Source organism: Spinacia oleracea, chromosome 4 (assembly GCF_020520425.1).
Source record: "Spinacia oleracea cultivar Varoflay chromosome 4, BTI_SOV_V1, whole genome shotgun sequence".
NCBI lineage: Eukaryota > Viridiplantae > Streptophyta > Magnoliopsida > Caryophyllales > Amaranthaceae > Spinacia > Spinacia oleracea.
In genome coordinates, this window is record NC_079490.1 from 96312504 (window position 1) to 96333778 (window position 21275).

At 41.5% G+C, this 21275-nt stretch overlaps 2 protein-coding genes and 1 long non-coding RNA gene across 3 annotated transcripts; 1 reads left to right on the plus strand and 2 right to left on the minus strand.

The window, feature by feature from the left end:
• Positions 1 to 1163: 1163 nt before the first annotated feature.
• LOC110796386 (uncharacterized) lies at positions 1164 to 1601 on the minus strand. Its single transcript, XM_022001448.1, has one exon. It carries the CDS (start codon positions 1599 to 1601, stop codon positions 1164 to 1166), a length of 438 nt encoding a protein of 145 aa, XP_021857140.1.
• A 3168-nt stretch (positions 1602 to 4769) lies between these two features.
• LOC110796385 (uncharacterized) lies at positions 4770 to 5318 on the plus strand. Its single transcript, XM_022001447.1, has one exon. It carries the CDS (start codon positions 4770 to 4772, stop codon positions 5316 to 5318), a length of 549 nt encoding a protein of 182 aa, XP_021857139.1.
• A 12975-nt stretch (positions 5319 to 18293) lies between these two features.
• On the minus strand, positions 18294 to 21040 carry LOC130459727 (uncharacterized). The gene is made up of 2 exons (XR_008919312.1): positions 20501 to 21040; positions 18294 to 20265 (listed from the first exon to the last, which is right to left on the minus strand). It is a non-coding gene; the product is annotated as an uncharacterized lncRNA (long non-coding RNA).
• Between the last annotated feature and the right edge of the window lie 235 nt (positions 21041 to 21275).

The following is a 21275-nucleotide window of genomic DNA, read 5'->3' on the forward strand; positions in this document are numbered from 1 at the left end:
TTCGTTCCTCAATTTTGCATAATCAATCCAAAACATCAAGCATCATAACTCAAAGCTTCACTATCACTTCTAAGGGTGAAAACAAAACAAAGGCTATTAGGCTTGTATTGTGCTCATAAGAAATGAAGGGTCAAGGCTCAAATGGCTAGCAATGGGGCAAGTGCAAACAAAAACATATGAGAAAAATAGAAAATAAAGTTCTAAACTAAAAAGAAAAATAGTCACCGAAAGAAATGCCTCTATCGTCCCCTAAAGTAGTTCGGTCGCGGTCTCGGGAAGGAAAAGGTCAAACTCGGGAGACAAGAAAGTCAATGCTAAGGATCCATGCCACTCAATGAATATATATGTGTTTGGGCTTATTTTTGAACATGAATCTCACAAGGGAGCAAATACCATTCTCTCCGGCTTCAAATCACTAGAGAATTCAACACCATCTTACCACAAGCCAAGAGTTCATGACGCATGCTACCCAAAGTTCAACCAACTTTCTTGACACCAAATCCTAGACTCGACCCAAGACATTAAGAACCGTGTAAAAATCTACCAACTAGGAATAAAAGCATTCTAATCTACAAGTTCCAATTTTATATGCCCCAATCAAGAATATTGCCTAAGAAAACCTAGATAACTTGCGTTGACGAAAAAGAAATCAAAACAAAAAGAAAAGGAAGAAAATAAGAAAACACACCAAAAAGGAAACAAAAAGAAACAAACACAAAGAAAAAGAAGAGAAACTAAAAATCAAACTAAAAAAAACAAAGAAACAAGCATGTAATGGTATGATTTCAAAGCAATGAGCATCAACAAGTAGGCATCCACAAACAAAACTCCCCCCAAGCTAGAAGTAGGCCATGTCCTCAAGGCCTAAAACTAAGCAAGGAGGGGCACAGCTACCCATCCAACCAAATGCCCCAACATGATGTATGCCCGCCCCCAAAAGAATGCATAAGAGTCGGAAGGATGTTACCGGAAGTATCGTGGGAGCAAGTCCCGCAAAGAACCGTTAAAACCCGAACAAACTCACCAAAAATGGACGGACAAGGCACAAGGTGGAAAGTGAGAACCCACCGCAAAGAATCATACCAAACAAATTGCTCAAAAACCGCGGGGTGCCTCCCGGTAGCGCTCGTTTAACGTCATTAGCTTGACGAATCCCCCCAAATTCATGGGGGGTCATGGAGATATATGGAAGCAATGGAACCAATGGGATCGCCTAAGTAATAATGCTTGAGGCGATGACCATTCACCTTGAAAGGAGCCGTACTATTATTCCGGATCTCAATAGTACCGTGCGGGAAAACCCGAACAACAATGAAAGGACCGCTCCACCGGGACTTGAGTTTACTAGGAAACAACTTCAACCGCGTCTTATAAAGGAGGACTTTCTCTCCCTCCTTGAACTCTCTCTTCTCGATCCGAGCATCATGATATTGTTTAGACCGGGCCTTGTAGATGCTCGCCGAGTCATAAGCATTCATGCGGAGTTCCTCCAACTCATGAAGGTCAAGCAAGCGCCTCTCTCCCGCACAAGTCAATTCGAAATTCAGGGTTTTGATGGCCCACATAGCCTTGTGCTCAAGTTCCACCGGTAAGTGCGCCATTTTGATAAGCGTATTTTCCGTCGTTGTAGAAAACCACCTATGCAAACAATATTTATAAAACCACTTCAACTACCGGCAAGCGGTAAGCAAAGGGATCGTCCCAAAGAAACGGTGAATTATTGAATTGGAAGTCAATCTAGTTCGATCAAAGATTTGTTTTGAATTGTCACTTTTTAAGAGTCTAAAAACAAATAAAGAACTATGCAAAATTGAATCAAGAAAGGGAAACGTTAGGGAGTCGGGGATAGCCAAGGGAAACCGGGGGAAATCAATTCAACTATTTAGCAATGGTGATCATGCAACGAAATGGTGATTAGGCAAATGGCATCTAAAGACGAACCCGCCACCTCTCGGATAGGGAACGCTAAGCGTCTAATCCACGGAAGAGATTTCGCCTAATCCTAGACTAAACTAACTAGCATATAATAGGTACCGCCATTTGATCAACACAAGATAGGCCCACAATGTCTTGCCAAACCTATCCTATGGTTCCACGGAAATCTAATCGAATAGAATTTGCAACTACCACTCAACTAGCATGGATTTCCTATCATCAAATCTTATTTAATCACATGAATCAACCAACAATCAATAATCTATTTCCTCTAATTCATCCCCTAGTTTCTCCCCTTTCCCTAACCTAAAACTACTCACTAATCATCCTAACAATCAAGCTATCCATTAGTTCAAAACTAGCTAGCATGAAATTAAAGGAGAAGAAGTAGAGAATTGGAAACTCAATTGCACAATCAAATCAAAAACTGAAAATCAAAGTAACAAGCAAAATTGAAATCAAGAACTCAAGGTATTGAGGAATTGCAAAACAATTATCAACTAAGCAAGTGCAAGAATTAAAGAACTAAGAATTCAATTGCATAAAGAAGAGAAGAGTTGAAGAAAATTACTGAATTGATGCTTGGAATTAAAGAGTTTCTCTCTCTAGATTGAAGAACAAAATCACAAAACCTCTAAAAATGTATTTCTGAAAAATGAAAGCGTAAAAAATGAAAGCGTAAATTGAAAATAATAAAAAATCCTATTTATACTAAACCCCAAAAATAAGAGATTTAAACTCAAAAACTGAATCCCACGCAGCCGTGCGAACGGGCAGACCCAGGTGCGATCGCATCGGTGCGATCGTGCTGTGCATATATGCGAACGGGCCCTACGACGATTCTTCTCCTTCGTGTCGTGCGAACGTGCCCAACAACAGTGCGATCGCACGGCTGTAACTTTGTAATTCTCAGAAAATCCTCATGTGCTCGCACAGGAAATCCGTGCGAGCACACGGAAATTCCGTGCGAACGACGATTCTGTGGTGCGAACGGGCTACATCCCTTGGAGTTCCTGCCTCCTTTTTGCGGATTCGTGCAAACACACACATTTGGGGCACGAGCGCACACACTGCCTTGACTTTGGAGCCAACTTTGTAGACCCGTGGGAGCGCACGTAAATTCCGTGCGATCGCACAGGACCTGCTCGAGCAAATCTCAGCTATTTTCCATCATTTTCAACATTATTACCTGAAAATCTCAAAGATGGAAAAAGGGAATAAAAAATGCAGCAAAACTATATAAAACTATAAAAAAAAAAGCATAATAAAACTCTATAAAATCCTAGCCTAGAGCGACATAAATGCCGCTCATCACCCAACCCTAATCTAATATGTGTTCTACAATTTTCCTTTCAAAATGATTAGTAAACTTGACACTTTTGCTCTCAAAAGTGTCACTTACAACAATCACATTTCTATGATTCAAATACAAAGTTATGGATTCCATGATGTTTAAGGTTGTTTGTAATCACTTCCTTAAACTAGAATCATTTTCAAGATATGAAGCAAATCAAAGGTGAGGCCTTTTTAACATTTAAAGGTCTAATCTTTGAGATTCAAGACTCCTCATTTCAATATTCAAGTACAAGTTTTATTTTCAAGATTCTATGATGTTTAAGGTTGTTTGTAATCACTTCCTTAAACTAGAATCATTTTCAAGTTTTGGAGCACATCAAAGGTGAAACCTTTTTAACAATTAAAGGTCTAATCTTTGTGATTCAAGACTACTCATTTCAATATTCAAGGGCAAGTTTCATCTCTCACCAAGGTGCATGATTAAGGTTGATCTTAAAAAGGCATATGACTCCATTGAGTGGAGCTTCTTGGTAGATGTGATGAGAAGCTTAGGGTTCCCTGATTTGTTCATTGATTGGATTGTTGCTTGTATTTCTTCTGTCACTTATAGTATCTTGCTCAATGGTAAACCTTGCCCTCCCTTTGCTGCTAAAAAGGGGTTAACACAAGGGGATCCATTATCCCCTTTCTTATTTGCCCTGGGAATGGAGTACTTATCAAGAAACCTGATGCAATTGAAAAATGATCCAAATTTCAATTTTCACCCTAGATGTGAAAGATTGAACATTACTCATCTGATGTTTGCAGATGATCTTCTTTTGTTTGCTAGAGCAGACATTCTCTCTGCATCTATGATGTTCCAGAAATTCTTGCTCTTTTCTAAAGCTTCTAGTTTAAAAGCCAATTTGGATAACAGTAACATATATATTGGTGGAGTTTCAGTGGCTGTTCAACATGAGATTTTGCACACATTGAACATGCCTACTGGTGATTTTCCATTCAGATATCTGGGTGTTCCCTTGACCACTAAAAAGTTGTCCTATATTCAGTGTAAACCACTGATTGATAGAGTTCTTGCTCGAGCAAAATGCTGGACTAATAGGTATCTGTCATATGCAGGCAGGCTATAGTTGGTGAGAACTTTCCTGTTGAGTTTGCAATCTTTCTGGTGCCAGATATTTGTTATTCCAAAGAAAGCTATAAAGGAAATTCAAAGGTACTGCAGGCTGTTTCTTTGGACAGGTGACACTGTTGCCTCAAAAAAGGCTTTAGTTGCATGGGATACCATCTGTTTGCCAAGATCAGCAGGAGGTTGGAACATTAAAGATATGGTACTTTGGAACAAAGCAGCCATCTGCAAGTTGCTATGGGCTATTGCTCACAAGAAAGATAAACTATGGGCAAGATGGGTGAACAGCTACTATGTGAAAAACAAGCCTTTGGTGGGATTGCATTGTCCTACCAACATGTCTTGGTCTTTGAAGAAGATTTTGGAAGGAATTGATTTGATTGAGCAAGTGGGAGGCTAGTCTGCAGTGATGAAGCATGGGAAGTTTTCTATTAAACTTATGTACCAGAAGCGTAGTGGCACTCATGCCAAAGTCCCTTGGAGGAGATTAACTTGTCACAATCAGGCTACACCAAACAGTCTGTTCATTCTATGGATTGCTATCTGGAAAAGACTTCCTACCTTGGACAAGCTGCTGCAATGGAATATAGTATCAGCCAGTTTGTGTCCTATGTGTCAAGTTGGTTCTGAATCAATGGAGCATATATTTTTTGACTGTCAGTTTTCAGCTCAAGTCTGGCAGATGGTTCTGAAACTTTTGCAGTTTGCAAGGAGACCTGTTGGTTTTACTGATGAACTGAAGTGGGTGCTTAAAAGCTGTAAAAGAGGTGGTAATAGGCATAAACTGTTGAGAATGTTCTCTGCTGAGAGTGTGTATTCCTTATGGCTAAATAGGAATGATCAAGTGTATAACAAGCATTGTAAAAGCCCCACTGAGCTGTTTAGAGAGATTCAGTTTAGGGTAGCTAGTAGGCTTTCTGATGAGCTTTGTTCTTATTTACTAGAACTTGGTGTTTAGTTGAGCTGTTGTTCCTGCTCAGGAGGTTTGTGTGGCCTAGTGGTTTGTGCTTGTAATGGGCTGTTGCCTTTCTCTCCTTTTGGTAATAAAATCTTTAATTGCCAAAAAAAAGGTTGTTTGTAATCACTTCCTTAAACTAGAATCATTTCAAGTTATGGAGCACATCAAAGATTAAACCTTTTGAACATTAAAAGGTCTAATCTTTGAGATTCAAGACTCCTAAGTTCAATATTCAAGATTCAATGTTTCAAGTTTAATTTCTAAATGCCCAAAATCTAAGATACTTTTGGATGAGCAACTTGTCTTAAAGTTGAGATTTTTAGAATTGAATCCGTGTCGGACGCACTAATTATTAAGTAGTCGTTTGGCGTTCGGATCTCAAATACAATAGTTAAATTTCAATATTGCATCTTTTCAATTATGCACTTCAATACCGCAATTTCAATAATGCCTTTCAATATTTCACTTCAATTTCGCACCTTTATTATTTGCTATTTCAATTCCACATTCTTTACTCATCTCACTTTGAGATGATGTGGTTTTGTACGCACTTTCAATCATTCCTTTATTTATTATGATGTTGCTTTACTTGTTTATTGCTTTCATCACCTCTCATGTTAAATACAACAAAATGAAAAGTTACACCACGCTTAACAAAGATAATTTCTTGGACAAACCGGCTTTAGGTTCCCTTAAATTAACTTTAAAGCAAAGTGATCACAATACAAGTAGAAATTCTATGTCCTAAAATTCCAAGTTCAAACCCACATAGTGTCATGACTAGGGTTATTCGAAAATGCTCTTTGCTATGCACTCGAATACGATTTTTAAAGCACGTGGAATAAGCATTTTGTTCCCTTGCCGGATATCACCCATCCGTTTCTAAGATTCAATGCCTTATCCACTAAAGATTCAACTTTGGTCTTTACAAACGGGACCCTTAAAATTGTTTGGTGGCGACTCCTTAGAAATCCAAAAACATACGAAGCCCATTTCCCGTAGGGGAAAAGTACGAAAAAAACCCCCTACAGGCATTTGTACTCTGCTGGAGGTATTGGCAGCCAGGTGCCTTTCACATGCCCCTGGTTCTTATTTCGGAGCGAGTAGCTCCCAGCCTTGTAGTGTAGAATTTTGGGCTACTGGCATGAGATGGAGCTGATGCGCCAAGCCTATGATTTCGAGATGCAGCGCCGATTTATGAAGATTCCACGGCCTTATCAGTATCCTCCGTATCAGTAGGGAACTCAGTGGCCTTCCGGTACCCTTTGCATTTCGGAGCAGGAGCCAGCTACCCCTAGGACAGAGCTAGACCAGGATCTGGAGCGCTGTATGAGCAGGAGCAGGAACAAGGAGCCTGTGATTGAAATTGCGGCTGATGATGACTCGGACGGATCCTGCATGGCAGCGAGTTTCATCTTTGCCTTGATTGGATTTTTTTATGAGGATGTTTGTATGGATTTTTGTAGCTTGTAGTTGCATTTGTATTTGTATGCTTCGTATTTGGATTTTGTATTGTTTGGAATTTTAGATTTTTTTTGTATGGCTTGAATTTTGTATGTGTCTTTGCAGGGTTTGAATTGAATTTCGTATGCGTTGTGTATGCTTTTCCAATTTGTAGCTAAATGTATGCATGCAAAATGAAAAAAAAATTACCCATTTTTTTTGGTGTACATACCAACTATAAGCCCCCACTTTGACTGAGGTTTTTTGGTTAGAAAAAGCGCAAGTCAAAGTATATTCAACTCTTGCTTATACACATGCTGATTCTAGCAAAAATTTGCCCATTTTTTCGGGTGTACATACCCACTATAAGCCCCCACTTTAACTGAGAGCGCAAGTCAAAGTATATTCAACTTTTGGTTATGCCTATGCTGACTCGACTTAGGACGCCGATCTTGGACTAGAATGCTTTGAATTTTGAACAAATCGACCAAAAATTGACCCGAAGTGCTGATTCGGACTGCTTGAATTTGCGCGGCTTGCGGCTTTTTGGAATCTTCTGCATGAATTATTGGGGTTGCACTTAGCTGTCTAAAGCTATAAAGAGCGCGTACTTGGAATCATAAAGGGGACGTTGAGCTCGTCCTTGTTGCAGGCCCTACGCCTGGTTTTTGTATAAATAGGTAGCTTTCCGGATCATATTTTTGCACCAATTCTTCTCTGCTCTTCTTTTCCTTCTACGTCTTCACAAAAAGAAAGAAAATGTCTATATCCTTTGAAAACGCCTGAACTCTTGGCTTGGTTCGTTAGGAAAATTGGAGAAAAGGGAGCTTGATGGCATGCTTCTTGGGGTGCTTGCCTCTTTCCGGTTTGTGAAACTTGACATGCATTTCATTCTTGCTTCCTTGGAGGCTTGGGATCCGATCCACCACGTTTTCCACTTTAGAAATAACGAGGTATATCCCCTCCCTGAAGAGTTCAGTGCTATATTGGGGTGGCCCCTTATGATAGAGCCTTGTATGCCTAGTGTTGAAGAACACTTTTACTTGGCTTTTGAGAGGTATTTGGGCTTGAAGCCCCCACTCTTAAGTCTTGTTGTATATGGCCGAGGGGTGGATTTGTCCCTCCTTGTCACTTACTTTGCTGGGCTTGACGTCCCCAAGGTTTTCCACTTGAGGGCCTTGAGTTATTGTATCTTTGCTCGCTTCCTCTTTTTGAAGCAGTGGTTTGGCAATGGCGATGCCTCCTGTAGCGGGGTTTTTTGTGTCAAAACTTGTTTCCCTTTCTACAAGAGGGGCGGTTCTTTAGAAAACCGTAGAATTTTTGTACCTCGAAGGAGTCGCCACCAAACATTTTTTAAAGTCTCGTTTGGAAAGACCGCAAGTGACTTTATGTTGGATAAGCCCTTGAATCCTTGAAACGTGTGGGTGAGATCCGGGAACGGGAACAAAAATTCTTATTCGGCGAGCTTTAGAAATATTCAAGTACGTTGGCACAACATTGTTTTCGAAAATAAACCCTAGATTAGACTATGTGGGTTTGCATTAAGAGCAAATTGAATCTCTAATTGTATGGTGGTCACTTTGCTTTAAAGATTAATTTAAGGAACCTAAGGCCGGTTTTTCCAAGAATATCTTTGTTAAGCGTGATGTAACCTTTGTATTTTGTTGTATTTAGCATGTTAGTGATGAAAGCGATAAAGCAAATAAAGCAACATCACAATACTAAATAAAGTGCGGAATTAGTAAATACAAGACCCCCTAGAAAAAGACTAGGGAGTAGGTCCACATTTCCTAGAAATGGACTACGCAAGTAAAGACGCTGAATTAAAAGTGCGGTATTGAAATTGCGGTATTGAAAGTGCGATATTGAAAGTGCGATATTGAAATTGCGATATTGAAAGGTGCGATATTGAAATTGCAATATTGAAAGGTGCATAATTGAAATTTGTACTTGGGCATATGAGATTCGAACGCCAAGCGGCTCCTTAAAAATAAGTGCGCCCGACACGAATTCAAAGCCAAAAATCTCGCCTTGGGAGAGGTTGCTCAACCCAAATGTCCTAGATTTTGTATGGTAAACTTTGAACTTGAAAGCTTGAATATTGTAGTTTTGAACTTGAAATGATTGAAACTTGAACTTGAAATGATTGAAACTTGAACTTGAAATGATCCTAGTTTAGGGAAATAACTATGAATAACCCTAAACATGGTAAGATCTTGAAAATTGAAAACTTGAACTTGTATATTAAAAATGGGGTTTTGAATCTCAAAAGACTAAACCTTTAAATGTTAAAAGGTGTTATCTTTGATTACCCCATGTTTGATGGTGATTCTAGTCCAAGAGGTGATTGAAAACAACTTGGACATCCTTGAATCTTTTTAAAATTGTATTTTGTATTTTGGAAAAGTTTGTATTTTTGGAAAACATGTGTGATTGTTGCAAGTGGTGTTGTTAAATGATTAAAAACACCAACTTGCTAATCATTTAGAAATCAAAGTAACATAGTAGATTAGAATGGGATTCGGATTCACCTAGTTAGATTTAGGCAAGAGCTCCCAATTGCTTTTTTGAATTTAGGAATTTTGTATGTGTTTTTGAGGAGTTTTTGAGTTGTATTTTGAGGCGTAATGTCGAAATTACGACGTTGTATTGTTGTTCTCCCCTTATTATGCTGAAAATGAGGGGTATTTATAGAAGGAATTGGTGCAAGGCACCAACACACGTCAGCGCAGGGCGCTGGTCCAGCGCTGGGCGATGGTGACGTGGCTTAAATGCCGCCAAAGCAAGGACGGGGAATCGTCCTTGTTTTGTCTTGTAGTGTTGTACCTATTGTACGAATAGTACTAGGTTTCGCATTTTGTATTTGCTTGGAGGTTAAGGCATCGTTTAGCGTCTAAAAACAAGCCTTTCTCGGGTTTTTGAATTCCGGTTTTACGGGACGGGGCTCGGCATGCTCGGTTTTGTGGGTCGGCGCCCGAATTTGACTTGCCTTATATGATTTTGATTGAAAAAGGCCTAGTAAAACCAATGGGATGGTCTACTAGATGAGATTGTACTTGGATTTTGAAATTGATTTCGGAGAATTGTATTTTGTACCGAGAACCGAAAGGGGAACGATCTCGGGGGTTGGATTTTGGATCTTGAATTTGGAAATTTTCTTAGCAATTGGGATTTCCGCCTGAAGTTACTCCAATCACCTAACAAGGATAATGGTATCGTCATCATCCTAAAGGGGAGACACAAATTAGGTGTCTACAAAAGCCCCCACTTTGACTCAGCGTTCGGTTAGGAAAGCGCAAGTCAAAGTATTTCGAAAGCGACGGAGAATGATCAAGATGTTCTGCAATCAAGACCACTCTTTGTACGCCGGTACCTGCATAAAACAGGCGTTAGAAAAAAGGATAGAGTCTACCTCGGTGCGGTTAGTGATGACTCCGGTTTGTACTTGTGCCTTTCCGCCTTCAGTTCAGGACGGAGCTTGGCATCGAAAATTTTGAATTTTTGACTCTTGAATTTTTGAATTTGAATACCCGGAGTTGATCCGTTGGGATGTGCTTTGCTGTGGATAAGAGCTTTTTACTGGCCCTTAGAGTTTTGTAATTTCGACTGACTTTCCCGGAGCTTGGGTCCGTTGGGAGTTGGGCGCCTGAGTCGTTGTATTTTTTGGACTTTGTATTCTTGAAATATTCATCTGTTTGCACTTGGAGATACAAGCGTATACCCGTATATTCGATGGATGGTTCGATGTGACGTTTGATGCTTGGTGCGGAAGACCGTAGCAGCAAAGGACGTGCAATCAGCACGGGAGACCGCGCGCGCTACAGGTTCGCGCATACAGCAGGGCAGCGCAGTGCGCTGGGGCGGTGCCTGGCGCGGGGCTGAGCTATAAAAGCTCCCCTTGCCGTGCCATTTTGAGGCACACTCTCTTGAATTCTTTGCTCTTTTCTCTCTCAAAGATCGATTAGGCTCTTCCATGTAAGTATTTCATGTTTTTGCTTATTAAATAACTCTAGGATTGCATGTAGTTTTGATCTTCTCGTACTTTGAAATTTGTATGCTTAAGCTTTTTGAATCTTGTAGATGACTGTTTGATAACCACTTGAACTTAAACGGTTGGAACTTGTAGATTTGAATCTTTTGAAATTTCTTGAAAGTATGTTTTTGTATCGGCTTCGACATGGATAGCCTAGGCGTTGATGTAGAATTTGTATACCTGCTTCGGCGCGGGTAGCCTAGGCGTTGGTGTAGAACTTGTATACCTGCTTCGGCGTGGTTAGCCTAGGCGTTGGTGTAGAACTTGTATACCTGCTTCGGCGTGGGTAGCCTAGGCGTTGGTGTAGAACTTGTATCTTGAATTAGAGGTCCACTGGGATTTGTCTTGAATTCTTGGCTTTGTATAGGCCAGTATAGGATAGCCCCCAGTTTAGGATTTTGACACTTTGTATGCTACTTGATTTAGTATGCCTCATCACACTCGGAGGAAGCTCGTTGAATCATCTGTGGTTCGAAGCGGCTGCAATAAATGCGCCAGGTGGGGGTATGGTTCCCCGAGATGCGCCTGCTTTCCCTGGTACTGGTTGGATCCCTTCCGACCTGGTGTTTCGGCCGGATTGGCACTTGTCTCAGCGGCCTCGCGCTGGCATGGTGAGTCTTGTACTGTGCTTTGAATTTGTATCTTGTAATTGTATAGGTTTTGAGCTAACTCTTTCACCTGTAGGCCGATGGAAAGCCATTCCGTACCTACTGGTCCTTGGTGGAGGTTCAGAGGGCCTTTAAAGCTCTTCGTGCTGATGAGGAAGCTATGGAGATTTGGTCGCAGATGGGCCTGGCCGATTTCTGGCGTACCATGGGAGGTTCTTCGAAGAGAATGGGGATTAAAAACCGTTTGCGGGCTTTGTTAGAGCGGTGGTGGGATACCACCAACACTTTCCACATGGCATGGGGGGAGATCGCTATTACCCCTTTTGAGTTTGCTATGATTACAGGTCTTCCTTTTTCTGAGAGGAATGTGACCTTTGATTCTGAGCTAACGTGGCGCTCGACCGCTGCCAGGGACTTGCTCGGCCCTGTTGTTGACTTGTCAGATGATGATGCTCACGCTTCCGTGAAGGTGATTGTGGAGGCTATCTGTGGTGGGGGTGTGTCCGCGGAGCAGAGGGTTAAGCTCTTCTTCCTAGCCTTGGTGAGCAGAGTGATGGCCCCGAGTAGGAACAGTCGGGTGCACATCAAATTCTTCTCCGCTTTGCGGGACTTGGGATCTGTTTCGAGCTATAACTGGGTGGCTTGGCGTACAACCACCTTTTGTATGAGATGAAGCGGGCCTCCCGGACTGCATTGGGGAATGACCCGAGCATGGCTGCTCTGTGGAGCGTGCCGGAGGTATTTGAGACTCCTTGTACTTTGTACTTTGTACTTGTATGCTTGTATTTTGTACTCGACTGATGTTTTGCTTGTTCCTTGAAAGATTTGGATCTATGAGCACTTTCCGACCTTGGCGCCGGAGCGTACTAGAGATGCGGCTTACTCGTATGCTGCCTCTTGGATAGGAGCGGTGCGCGTGGGTGCGTCTTTGGCGGCTTCTTGCAGGGCTTGGAGAGTTCTATCCGTTGAAGATGTAATCTTTTGTACTGTTTTGCTCTCTTGTATTTGTATTTGTACTGTTGCCTGAGTTGTTTGCTTTGCAGGTGGTATGGCGTCCTTTTGCCAACGCGGTTATACCTGTCTCGGCAGCTCGTGCTCATTTCCTGTCTGGGCGACGGGTTTTTCTTCCAGGGGTGTACCGCCATATGTGGTATCTGGGGGAGCGAGTGTCCCTTCAACACCATTCGGGGAGTAGGCTTGTCCCCAAGGATCCACCGGAGTCCATGCTGGCTCTGGATGAAGATCTTGCCCGGCTCTATGCGGAGGCTAGGGGCGAGGCTGTTTGCCGCTCTTGGAGGGAGTTTGTACACAGGAAGGGGAGCTATGACGACTTCCTGAGGAGGCTGGCTCCACCAATACGCTTCGTACTGCCGGTGAGCTTTGAACCTTGTATCTTGTATTCTTGTATTCTTGTATTCTTTTATTCTTGTATTCTTGTATTCTTGTATTCTTGTATTCTTGTATTCTTGTATTCTTGTATTGATTGGATGATTGTATGATTGTATGATTGTATGTTGGAGGAGGAGGTTGATCATGAGGACATTCCTCATGCTGATAGGATCCTCCTCTATGAGAACTCGGACGGGGAAGAGGTGGTGGAGACCATTCCTTAGGCTTCTCCTCCGCACCGGAAATCATATGATGCTGTACCTGCGCATTACGCCCCTGTAAGTACTGTTGCATTTTTGAAACTGTTTGTAACTTTGTATGGGAAAATTGATCTTGAATTTTGTATGCAGGCGCCTCGGGTGAGAGTGAGTCGCTGGATGCTCTTGCTTGATTCTTGGAAGAGACAGTGTGCCAAGCTGACCCGGAAGCTTTCTGGCCGGAACAGAGAGGTATCTCACTTGATCTTGAAACTTGTATACTGGAAATTCAAACTGGGAAATTGATTCCTGAAATTGTATTTGTATAGGAGCGTCGTCGAGACCGTAGAGATTCCATTGACAGAGAACCCCAGGCGGAGACGTCCTTGAGGCAGGAGGGGCCGAGCTTGGATCTGGGACAGGGGTCCTGTGCTGGTGCTCATCAGAGGCATTCTGATGCTGAGCGGGGAGCTTCCCCTTTTGCACATTTTGATCCTACCAGGCATTCATTTGGAGGTGCTAGCGGTTCACGACCCTTTGTTCCTCCTTCCGGTTACTACTTCGGAGGAAGTGGCCCTCAGCCTTGGGGTGCAGGTTCATGGGTTTGCTATGCGGAGATGGAGAGGATGCGTCAGACTCAGATGTTTGGGTCGTACCCGTATATGCCGATGCCGCCGCCTTATCAGTATTCCTCTTTTCAGGAGGGAGTTCATCCCTCAACTGGCACACTTCGTATCTCGGAGATCCTAGTACCCCTGGGACGGAGCTGGATCGGGAGCTGGAGCGCCTTAGGAGGCGTAACAGGGACAAGGCACCCGTGATTGATGTCTCTGCTGGTGATGATTCAGACTAACCCTGCATGGTAGCGAGTTCCAGCTTGCCTGGGTTGATTTTATATAGGCTGGATTGTATTGTATTTGTGTGGCTTGACACTTGAATTTTGTATGGTTGAATTGGCTTTGAACTTGAATTGGTTTGAAGTTTTTTTAAGATTGGCTTTGTATGTTTGAATTCTTGAAATTGTATGCGTTGTGTGTGCCTTGAAATTTTGTAGCTATATGCATGCATGATAAATTTGCAAAAAATTTGAAAAAATTTGCCCATTTTTTCGGGCGTATATACCCACTATAAGCCCCCACTTTGACTGAGGTTTTTTGGTTAGGAAAAGCGCAAGTCAAAGTATATTCAACTCTTGCTATGCATATGCAGACTCAACTTAGGACGCCGATCTAGGACCAGGATGCTTGAATTTTGAAATGACCCGAAATCTGCCCGAAGCGTTGATCCGGACTGCTTGAAGTTGTGCGGTTTGCGGCTTTGGAAACTTGAATAATGGAGGTTGTACTCTGCTGCCCGAAGCACTAAAGAGTGTGTACTCGGAGTCATAAGAGAGGACGATGGCCTCGTCCTTAGATGCAGGCTCCTGCGCCTGGCGCCCGTGGGCTGTCGTGCAAGCCGACTCTTGTATAAATAGGGAGCTTGTTGGATCATTTCTTGCATCAATCCTTCCCTGATATCATTGCATACTGCTTCCTCTCGAAAATAAAAGGAAATATGGCTGTGTCCTTTGAGAGTGCCTTGAACTCGTGGCTTGGTTGGCTAGGCAAATTGGAGAAAAGGGAGCTTGATGGCATGCATCTTCGGGTGCTCGTCTCTTTCCGGTTTGTAAAATTGGATTTGCACTTCATTCTTGCTGCTCTGGAGGCTTGGGACCCGAATCATCATTTCTTCTGTTTTGGCAATAATGAGGTATGTCCCCTCCCTGAGGAATTTAGTGCTATATTAGGGCGGCCCTTGATGCTGGAGCCATGCATGCCTAGTGTTGAAGATCACTTTTTCTTGAGTTTTGAAAGGTATTTGGGCTTGAAGCCCCCACTTTTGAGTGTTGTTGTATATGGCAGAGGGGTGGATTTCTCCCTCTTTGTCACATACTTTTTTGTGCTTGATGTTCCCAAAGTATTTCGCCTGAGAGCCTTGAATTTTTGTATATTCGCTCGCTTTCTCTTTTCGAAACAGGGGTTTGGCAATGGTGATGCCTCCCTAATAGAAATTTTAGAGCAGTTTGCTAATGGTCGGGACCCAATGCCGCTTGTGATTGGGGAAACATTGATGGGCCTTGATATGCTGAAGTCGGACCCCTCTTCCTTGCCATCGGGAAGTCCGGTGTTACTCCAAGTAAGGGTCTGGAGCTCTCTTGTATGTTGAATTTTGTACTTGTATTTGAATTTTGAATGTTGAATTTTGAATCGTGCTTCTTGTACACTCCCCAAGGTTTGGCTTATGGAGAGGCTCATGTTGGTGGCACCATCGGAGAACATGGCGAGCTATAATAGAAAGGGATTCACTGTGCGACCCACATTGTATGGCCGGCTTTCGTTCGATGAGTGGCGGTGTGCACTCTCTGGGATTGAATCTTGTATAAAGTGGGTAGTTCCTTGGTGGGGAATTGTTGTCATGAGACACGCCCCTGGTTCTACCGCTTTGAGGGTGCCAAGCCTCACAATGCTGGTCTTCTACTCGCCTGCTCGAGTGACGAGACAATATGGCTTGAAACAGGAGATCCCGGACTGTACTGAAGGGAACCTGAAACCTGCTGTGCTGAATGCGAATCGACTTGAAGTTTGGAGGCGGTATTGGGTTTCCAAACCGTTCTTAAATATCCAGTTCCCACCTGAGTCAGTTACTCTGTCTGCGGGGTATATTGTATGGATGAGAGGCCTAAGACAGAGGGACATTTCTTTCTCCGGATCAGCTAGAGTCCGAGGTTCTAGAGCTAGACGTCCTGCATCAACTGACTATGAGGAAGGTGACGGGAGTGTGGCCCATCCGTTGCTTGACCGTTCGGAATCCAAAGGAGGTTCGTCGTCCTCCCGTCTTGGAAGGCTTGCAAGTTCCTTCTCCCGCCGCTTGGGCAAGGGGAAGATTAATGATTGATTGCGGGAGGAGTCAGGGGATAGTACTCAAGGTGCCAAGACTCGAGAGCATAGTCGCCTGACCCTAGATCATTGTAGGCTAAATGTGTTTGGAATGAATTGTGTTTGGAATGTGTTTGGAATGTGTAGACACCTACTTTTGTCCCCGTTCCCGAAAGGGAAGGTTCGATGATGAGAACATAAATCTCCACTTGGCAACGCATCTCCTATAAAATAACGAATCTCGATCACTCTTTTCATTTCACCCGAACCTGCTATTTATAGGAACCTGCTAAAAATAGTAACTGCCGTAATGGGTAGTTGCTAAAAGTGGCAAGACATAAAAGATAGAAACCTGTCAGAATTAGGTGTTGCACTCCAACATAAATCCTAAAAGAGATAGAATTTGCAAGAGGAATCCTATTCCTAGTATAAATCAAAAATAAGAGTTACGTATTAATTAAAATCCTAACGAGCCTAGAGTTCGTAACGGGCCCAGACGCATTCCCTCATAAAGTTAATACGCACTAAAAGACTCGGATAAGTCTCAAAGACTCTGTATTCCAGGAGCCCAAATCTGACAAGGAAATACGGCCCAGACCCTATTTTCAACGCCTGGCTCTGGACGCCGAAATCTTCGGCGCCCAGCCCTGGGCGCTGAAATTACCTAGGTACGTGTTCTCTCCTAATTCTTCTTGGATTAGAGCTCTAAAATTCTATCTTTCCATGAACTCTTCCCTATGAATACAACCCCAAATTCGACGTGAAAAGGACACACAACACACAATTCATATTCTGAGTATTGACTCCAATCCCTAAGCCTAAGCCTCACGCTGCGAAATTGATCCCGCGTTCTGTCGCAATCGATCCAAAAATCGAACAGAACGTATCCTGTCCCTTGTAGCTAAAGAATTAAGCCCGGAAACTTGAGATTCGTTAAATAAAAGGAGAAATAGCAAAGCCAAAGTGGTTAGTTTTCTGAGAGCCGTGACGCACCTCTCAAGGGTTCGCCGTGACGCCGTGACGCCGTGATCCAAAAATCGAACAGAACGTATCCTGTCCCTTCGCATGATTTAATCGCTTTCCTCGCCCTTTTATAAAACTGTTAAACTATTAAATCAGATTGTTCTATCACGCCTAATAAAGATAATATCTTGGGAAATTGAACTATCATGCTAGGTCCCTTAAATCAATCTAAACAAGATAATCACGATCGATCTGGTGTTATGTGTTGGATATTGTTAAAATCAATTCAGATAAGTTTAATAGTTAACGCATGTCCCTTCAATTATTTATGCTGAGCTAGTAAGGATATCCTGCCTCTGGAGTTATCGAAGAGCGAGTACTCCTCTCGGTAGTTACAGTCCCCCGAACTCTCAATCTCTACCTTGCAGGTGTACGTTGAGAGATCCCCACACCAGGGATCACAAGGGAACCTATGGCCGTCGTGGTCAAACATAATTGCACTCCCTTTATGTCACGATAACCGGGTTTTGTCAGTTTTTCTCATTGTCGTTAAAAACAGAATGGCGACTCCTATATTACTAGTCAATTGGGTGTAAACTCACAGGAAATCCAATTACACTTGATTTGACAAAAAGAAACGTCACGCCCACGAGGGACGAGGTCACGCATTAGCCTTGTGCTTTTTCGACCCCCTCACATAATGTGTTTGGAAGATGTGTTTAGGAAGTGAAAAGGCACTAGTGGAAAAATAGTCATTTGCGTCGGTCATTTAAGCTCATTTGCGTCGCACATTGGTGCGACGCAACTGGCTGCGACGCAAATGAAAAAAGTCATTTGCGTCGCACATTTAGGCGACGCAAATAAGAGTAATTTGCGTCGCAGATTAGTTAAAGTGCGACGCAAATGACCTTTTTTTTAACATGTAGAAAAGTCATTTGCGTCGCAGTTTAGCTAAACTGCGACGCAAATGACTTTTCAATATGTTAAAAAAAGTCATTCGCGTCGCAGATTAGCTAAAGTGCGACGCAAATGACTTTTCATCATGTTAAAAAAAAGGTCATTTGCGTCGCAGTTTTAGCTAATCTGCGACGCAAATGACTTTTGGATATTCTAAAAAATGAGCTGCTGATTTTATTTAATCCACAGATTAAATAAAATAAGCAGCTTTCAGTACTCTTATATTCAGAGCATAAAAATAAAAGTAAACTAGGTGAAAATTTCGACAATGTTTTGTTTGTAATTTGACCTTCCCCTATACATGGGAATGTTAAAATAAATTAATATATACCTGTCAAAACAGTTTACAACCCAATAAAAGGCAAATTCACCATAGATCAACCAACATGTTGATAACCTAACTACACTTTAAACATAAAAGTTTAAGTTAAATATTACAATAAACTAGCTAGCTAGAGATGGAGTTCAAATTAAGTACAAAGCTAAATATCGATATTGCTCATAAAGTAATCAATCCAAATATCTTTAACCTCGGTAATTTCCTCCGGTGAATAAGGTGGTGTTCTTGAAAACACCTACAAGTGTTCAAAAGCATTGGTACAATTCTGGTAATACATAGCATTCTATTTACCATTTCATTTTCTAGGAATCCAACCACAGAAACCAGAAATAAAAACAGGAATTGTCAAAGATGTCTGATGTTTTGTCTAAAAATATTCGCTTGTGTTAGCAGCAATTGTTAAAGATGGCGGTTGGTGGAGGATTGATCGTCTCCTTTTGATCAGACTTACCTACTTACCTTTACTGGGGTTTAAGGATGGGCCTGGTGGATATCTTAGAGTTGTTGCAGCAGAGGAAGTCCCTTCCTGTTTGTGAGAATATAACAAAATTTGAATTGATGGTTAGTTAACTTTAAATTGTTTAACAGTTATTTTCAGATTGCCTTCAGATCAGATTTCTGCATCCAAAAAGCTACCATGATTCATGAATGTAGCCTTATTCTGGGACTTTAATATAGAGTTTATATTTGTTAAAGTGTCTTTATTTTGTGACTCTTGCATAATAAGATAGAGATGCATATGAGAGACCAAATGACTCCTGCCCACCTACTTTCCAAGACATCACAAGCTTCAAATGATAAAATGCCACTGGTTTCAGATGACACTTAGGATGTAAAAAATGTACAGCTACTAATCACCATTCTTAATTCACTTTCAACCTCTTCCTAGCATAGTGGCGGTGCCAGGATTTCTTAATTAAGGGTTCGGAATTTTCAGACACATTTTTGGTTTATAATAGAACTCAGGAGATCATTATGATAAATGACTTGTTGGTGTCCCCTTATTAATTGCAAAATATAACGAGTGTTTTATTCCAAAACACACTGAAAAGAATATTACTTAAGGAAGGTGAAAAACAGAAATAAGGAACTGTAAATAAGGGAAGTGCAATTATTTATAAAGAAAAGTGCAAATCATATTAAAGGACATATCTTAAATCAAGGGATTCTTAATTATTCAAAATCAATCAAAAGGTCAACATTTCCTTTGATACTAACCCCATCTAAAATTATACACATAAGGCATAATATTACTCCTTAACTGATTACAATCACACAAAAGTTCCCCTGAATTAAAAAAAAACAATCACATAAAAGTCATAGATAGAAGTCATACTTTTTTTAGGATAGTTTCGCAACTGTAAAGCAAAACCAGTAAGAAAAATGAAAAAAGACCGGTAAAATGGTGCATTTGAGAGTCTAACCGTGTCGCTTTCTAACAAATTTCCCCCTACAACCACTGAGGCACTTAGTGCTTATATGATACATGACACGTTTAGTTGTATTTATTTAAGTTTACTGTTTTAACTTGTCAGTTATTTTGGAAACTAGTAAGGGTTCAGTTGAACCCACTAAACCCTTACTAGTGTCGCCACTGTCCTAGCATCGTTCGTTCTATAAACAGGAGAAATGTAACCCTTATCTTACCTAAAATAATTTAATCGAGGCACCACATACATTACTAAAGCAAAGCTATAACACACCGAAACCAGGAAATCAAGAATTATCTGTGTTCAGTTTTGCCAAGTGGATTCATGTTCCAGCTTGTCCTAAAAACAAGCTGGATAACCTACTCAGGATGCAACAGTTCAAATCAAATGCAAAATGTATCTACAATCACAAACAAATCCAATTTTCCAAATGAATAATGCATCCAAAACCGAAGGGCTTCCAGATGAATCAACTAACAAGCTCCATGAACAATAATAAAGTTGCTAGAGTTCAACAATGACTTATCTGAAATGCCATTTACGTTTACACAAATATCTGATCTCCCGGGTCTTTTACTCCAATCCATGTCCACAACTTCACCAGACATCATTGCTTCCCTCAAGTGTATCGAATCCGCTTTCAAATTTACATTTGGAAATCGAAATTCTCTGCTAAATCATAGAAGAACAACAATAATTCATATCCTTATTTGGAGAACATATCAGAAGTGTGTAAACCCTAGATTAAACATCAACAACAAAGAAGCATCTGAAATAAAAATCCAAAAATTCAAACAATCAGTGATCAACAGCTCAAATTACGAACAAAAGAACAACACAATAAAATCCATATTTCAAGAAAAGTCAATAATAAATAAAACCCAGAAAAATGAGAGACTTTGCTTACATGGGTTTTCCTCTTCAACAGTGCCATCCAAGCTCCAGAACTGCTGAAAAAAACGACGATTTTCAGAAGAAAAAAAAGCGGAAGTTTTTTGTAGAAAAAATGCTGGAGACACAAGATCCAAAGGAATCAAGAACAAAGAACTGGCATCAAAAACCAAAATCCTCAATTAAAAGTTCAAAAAATAAATAAAAAAATCACGAACTAACATAAATAAACCCTAGATTCAACAAAAACAATACAAAAAACGGGCAAAGTTGATTGAACTTGGAAATCACGATAGGGAGAGAGAAATACCTCAGCAACAAGGTACTAAAGGACGGCAGCGACTCCGGTGAGGTAAACCAAAGATCCAACACCAAAACATCGGCACTTCAATGTATTTCCCCACCTTTGAGATGTCGCCCTATTCCTCGTTCTGAAACCTAGCGTTTTGCCTCTTCCAGCCGGTTTGAAAGAGGTTGAATTTTCAAAGAAGATAGAGAGATTTGGATGGGTTGGTGGAGATATGGAAAGAAGATATGAGAGAGAGAGAGAGAGAGAGAGAGAGAGAGAGAGAGATGAGAGAGAGGGAGGGGGAGGGGGGAGGCGGAAAGAGATCCTCGGTGAAATCGAAAGGGTTAATTACTCATGCGGACAACTAAATGTTCTGCGTCGCTCATTTGTATAACTGTGACGCAAATGAAATGTAAATTACGTCGCAGAATAGTTAAAGTGCGACGCACATGATTAAGATGACCGTTTTAACGTACATTGCATCAGTACTTAATAAATCACC

What these genes read in the sequence shown, in the direction of transcription:
- LOC110796386 (XM_022001448.1), bottom strand. Translation starts at nt 1,601, where the DNA reads ATGGCGCACTTACCGGTGGAACTTGAGCACAAGGCTATGTGGGCCATC.
- LOC110796385 (XM_022001447.1), top strand. Translation starts at nt 4,770, where the DNA reads ATGAAGCATGGGAAGTTTTCTATTAAACTTATGTACCAGAAGCGTAGT.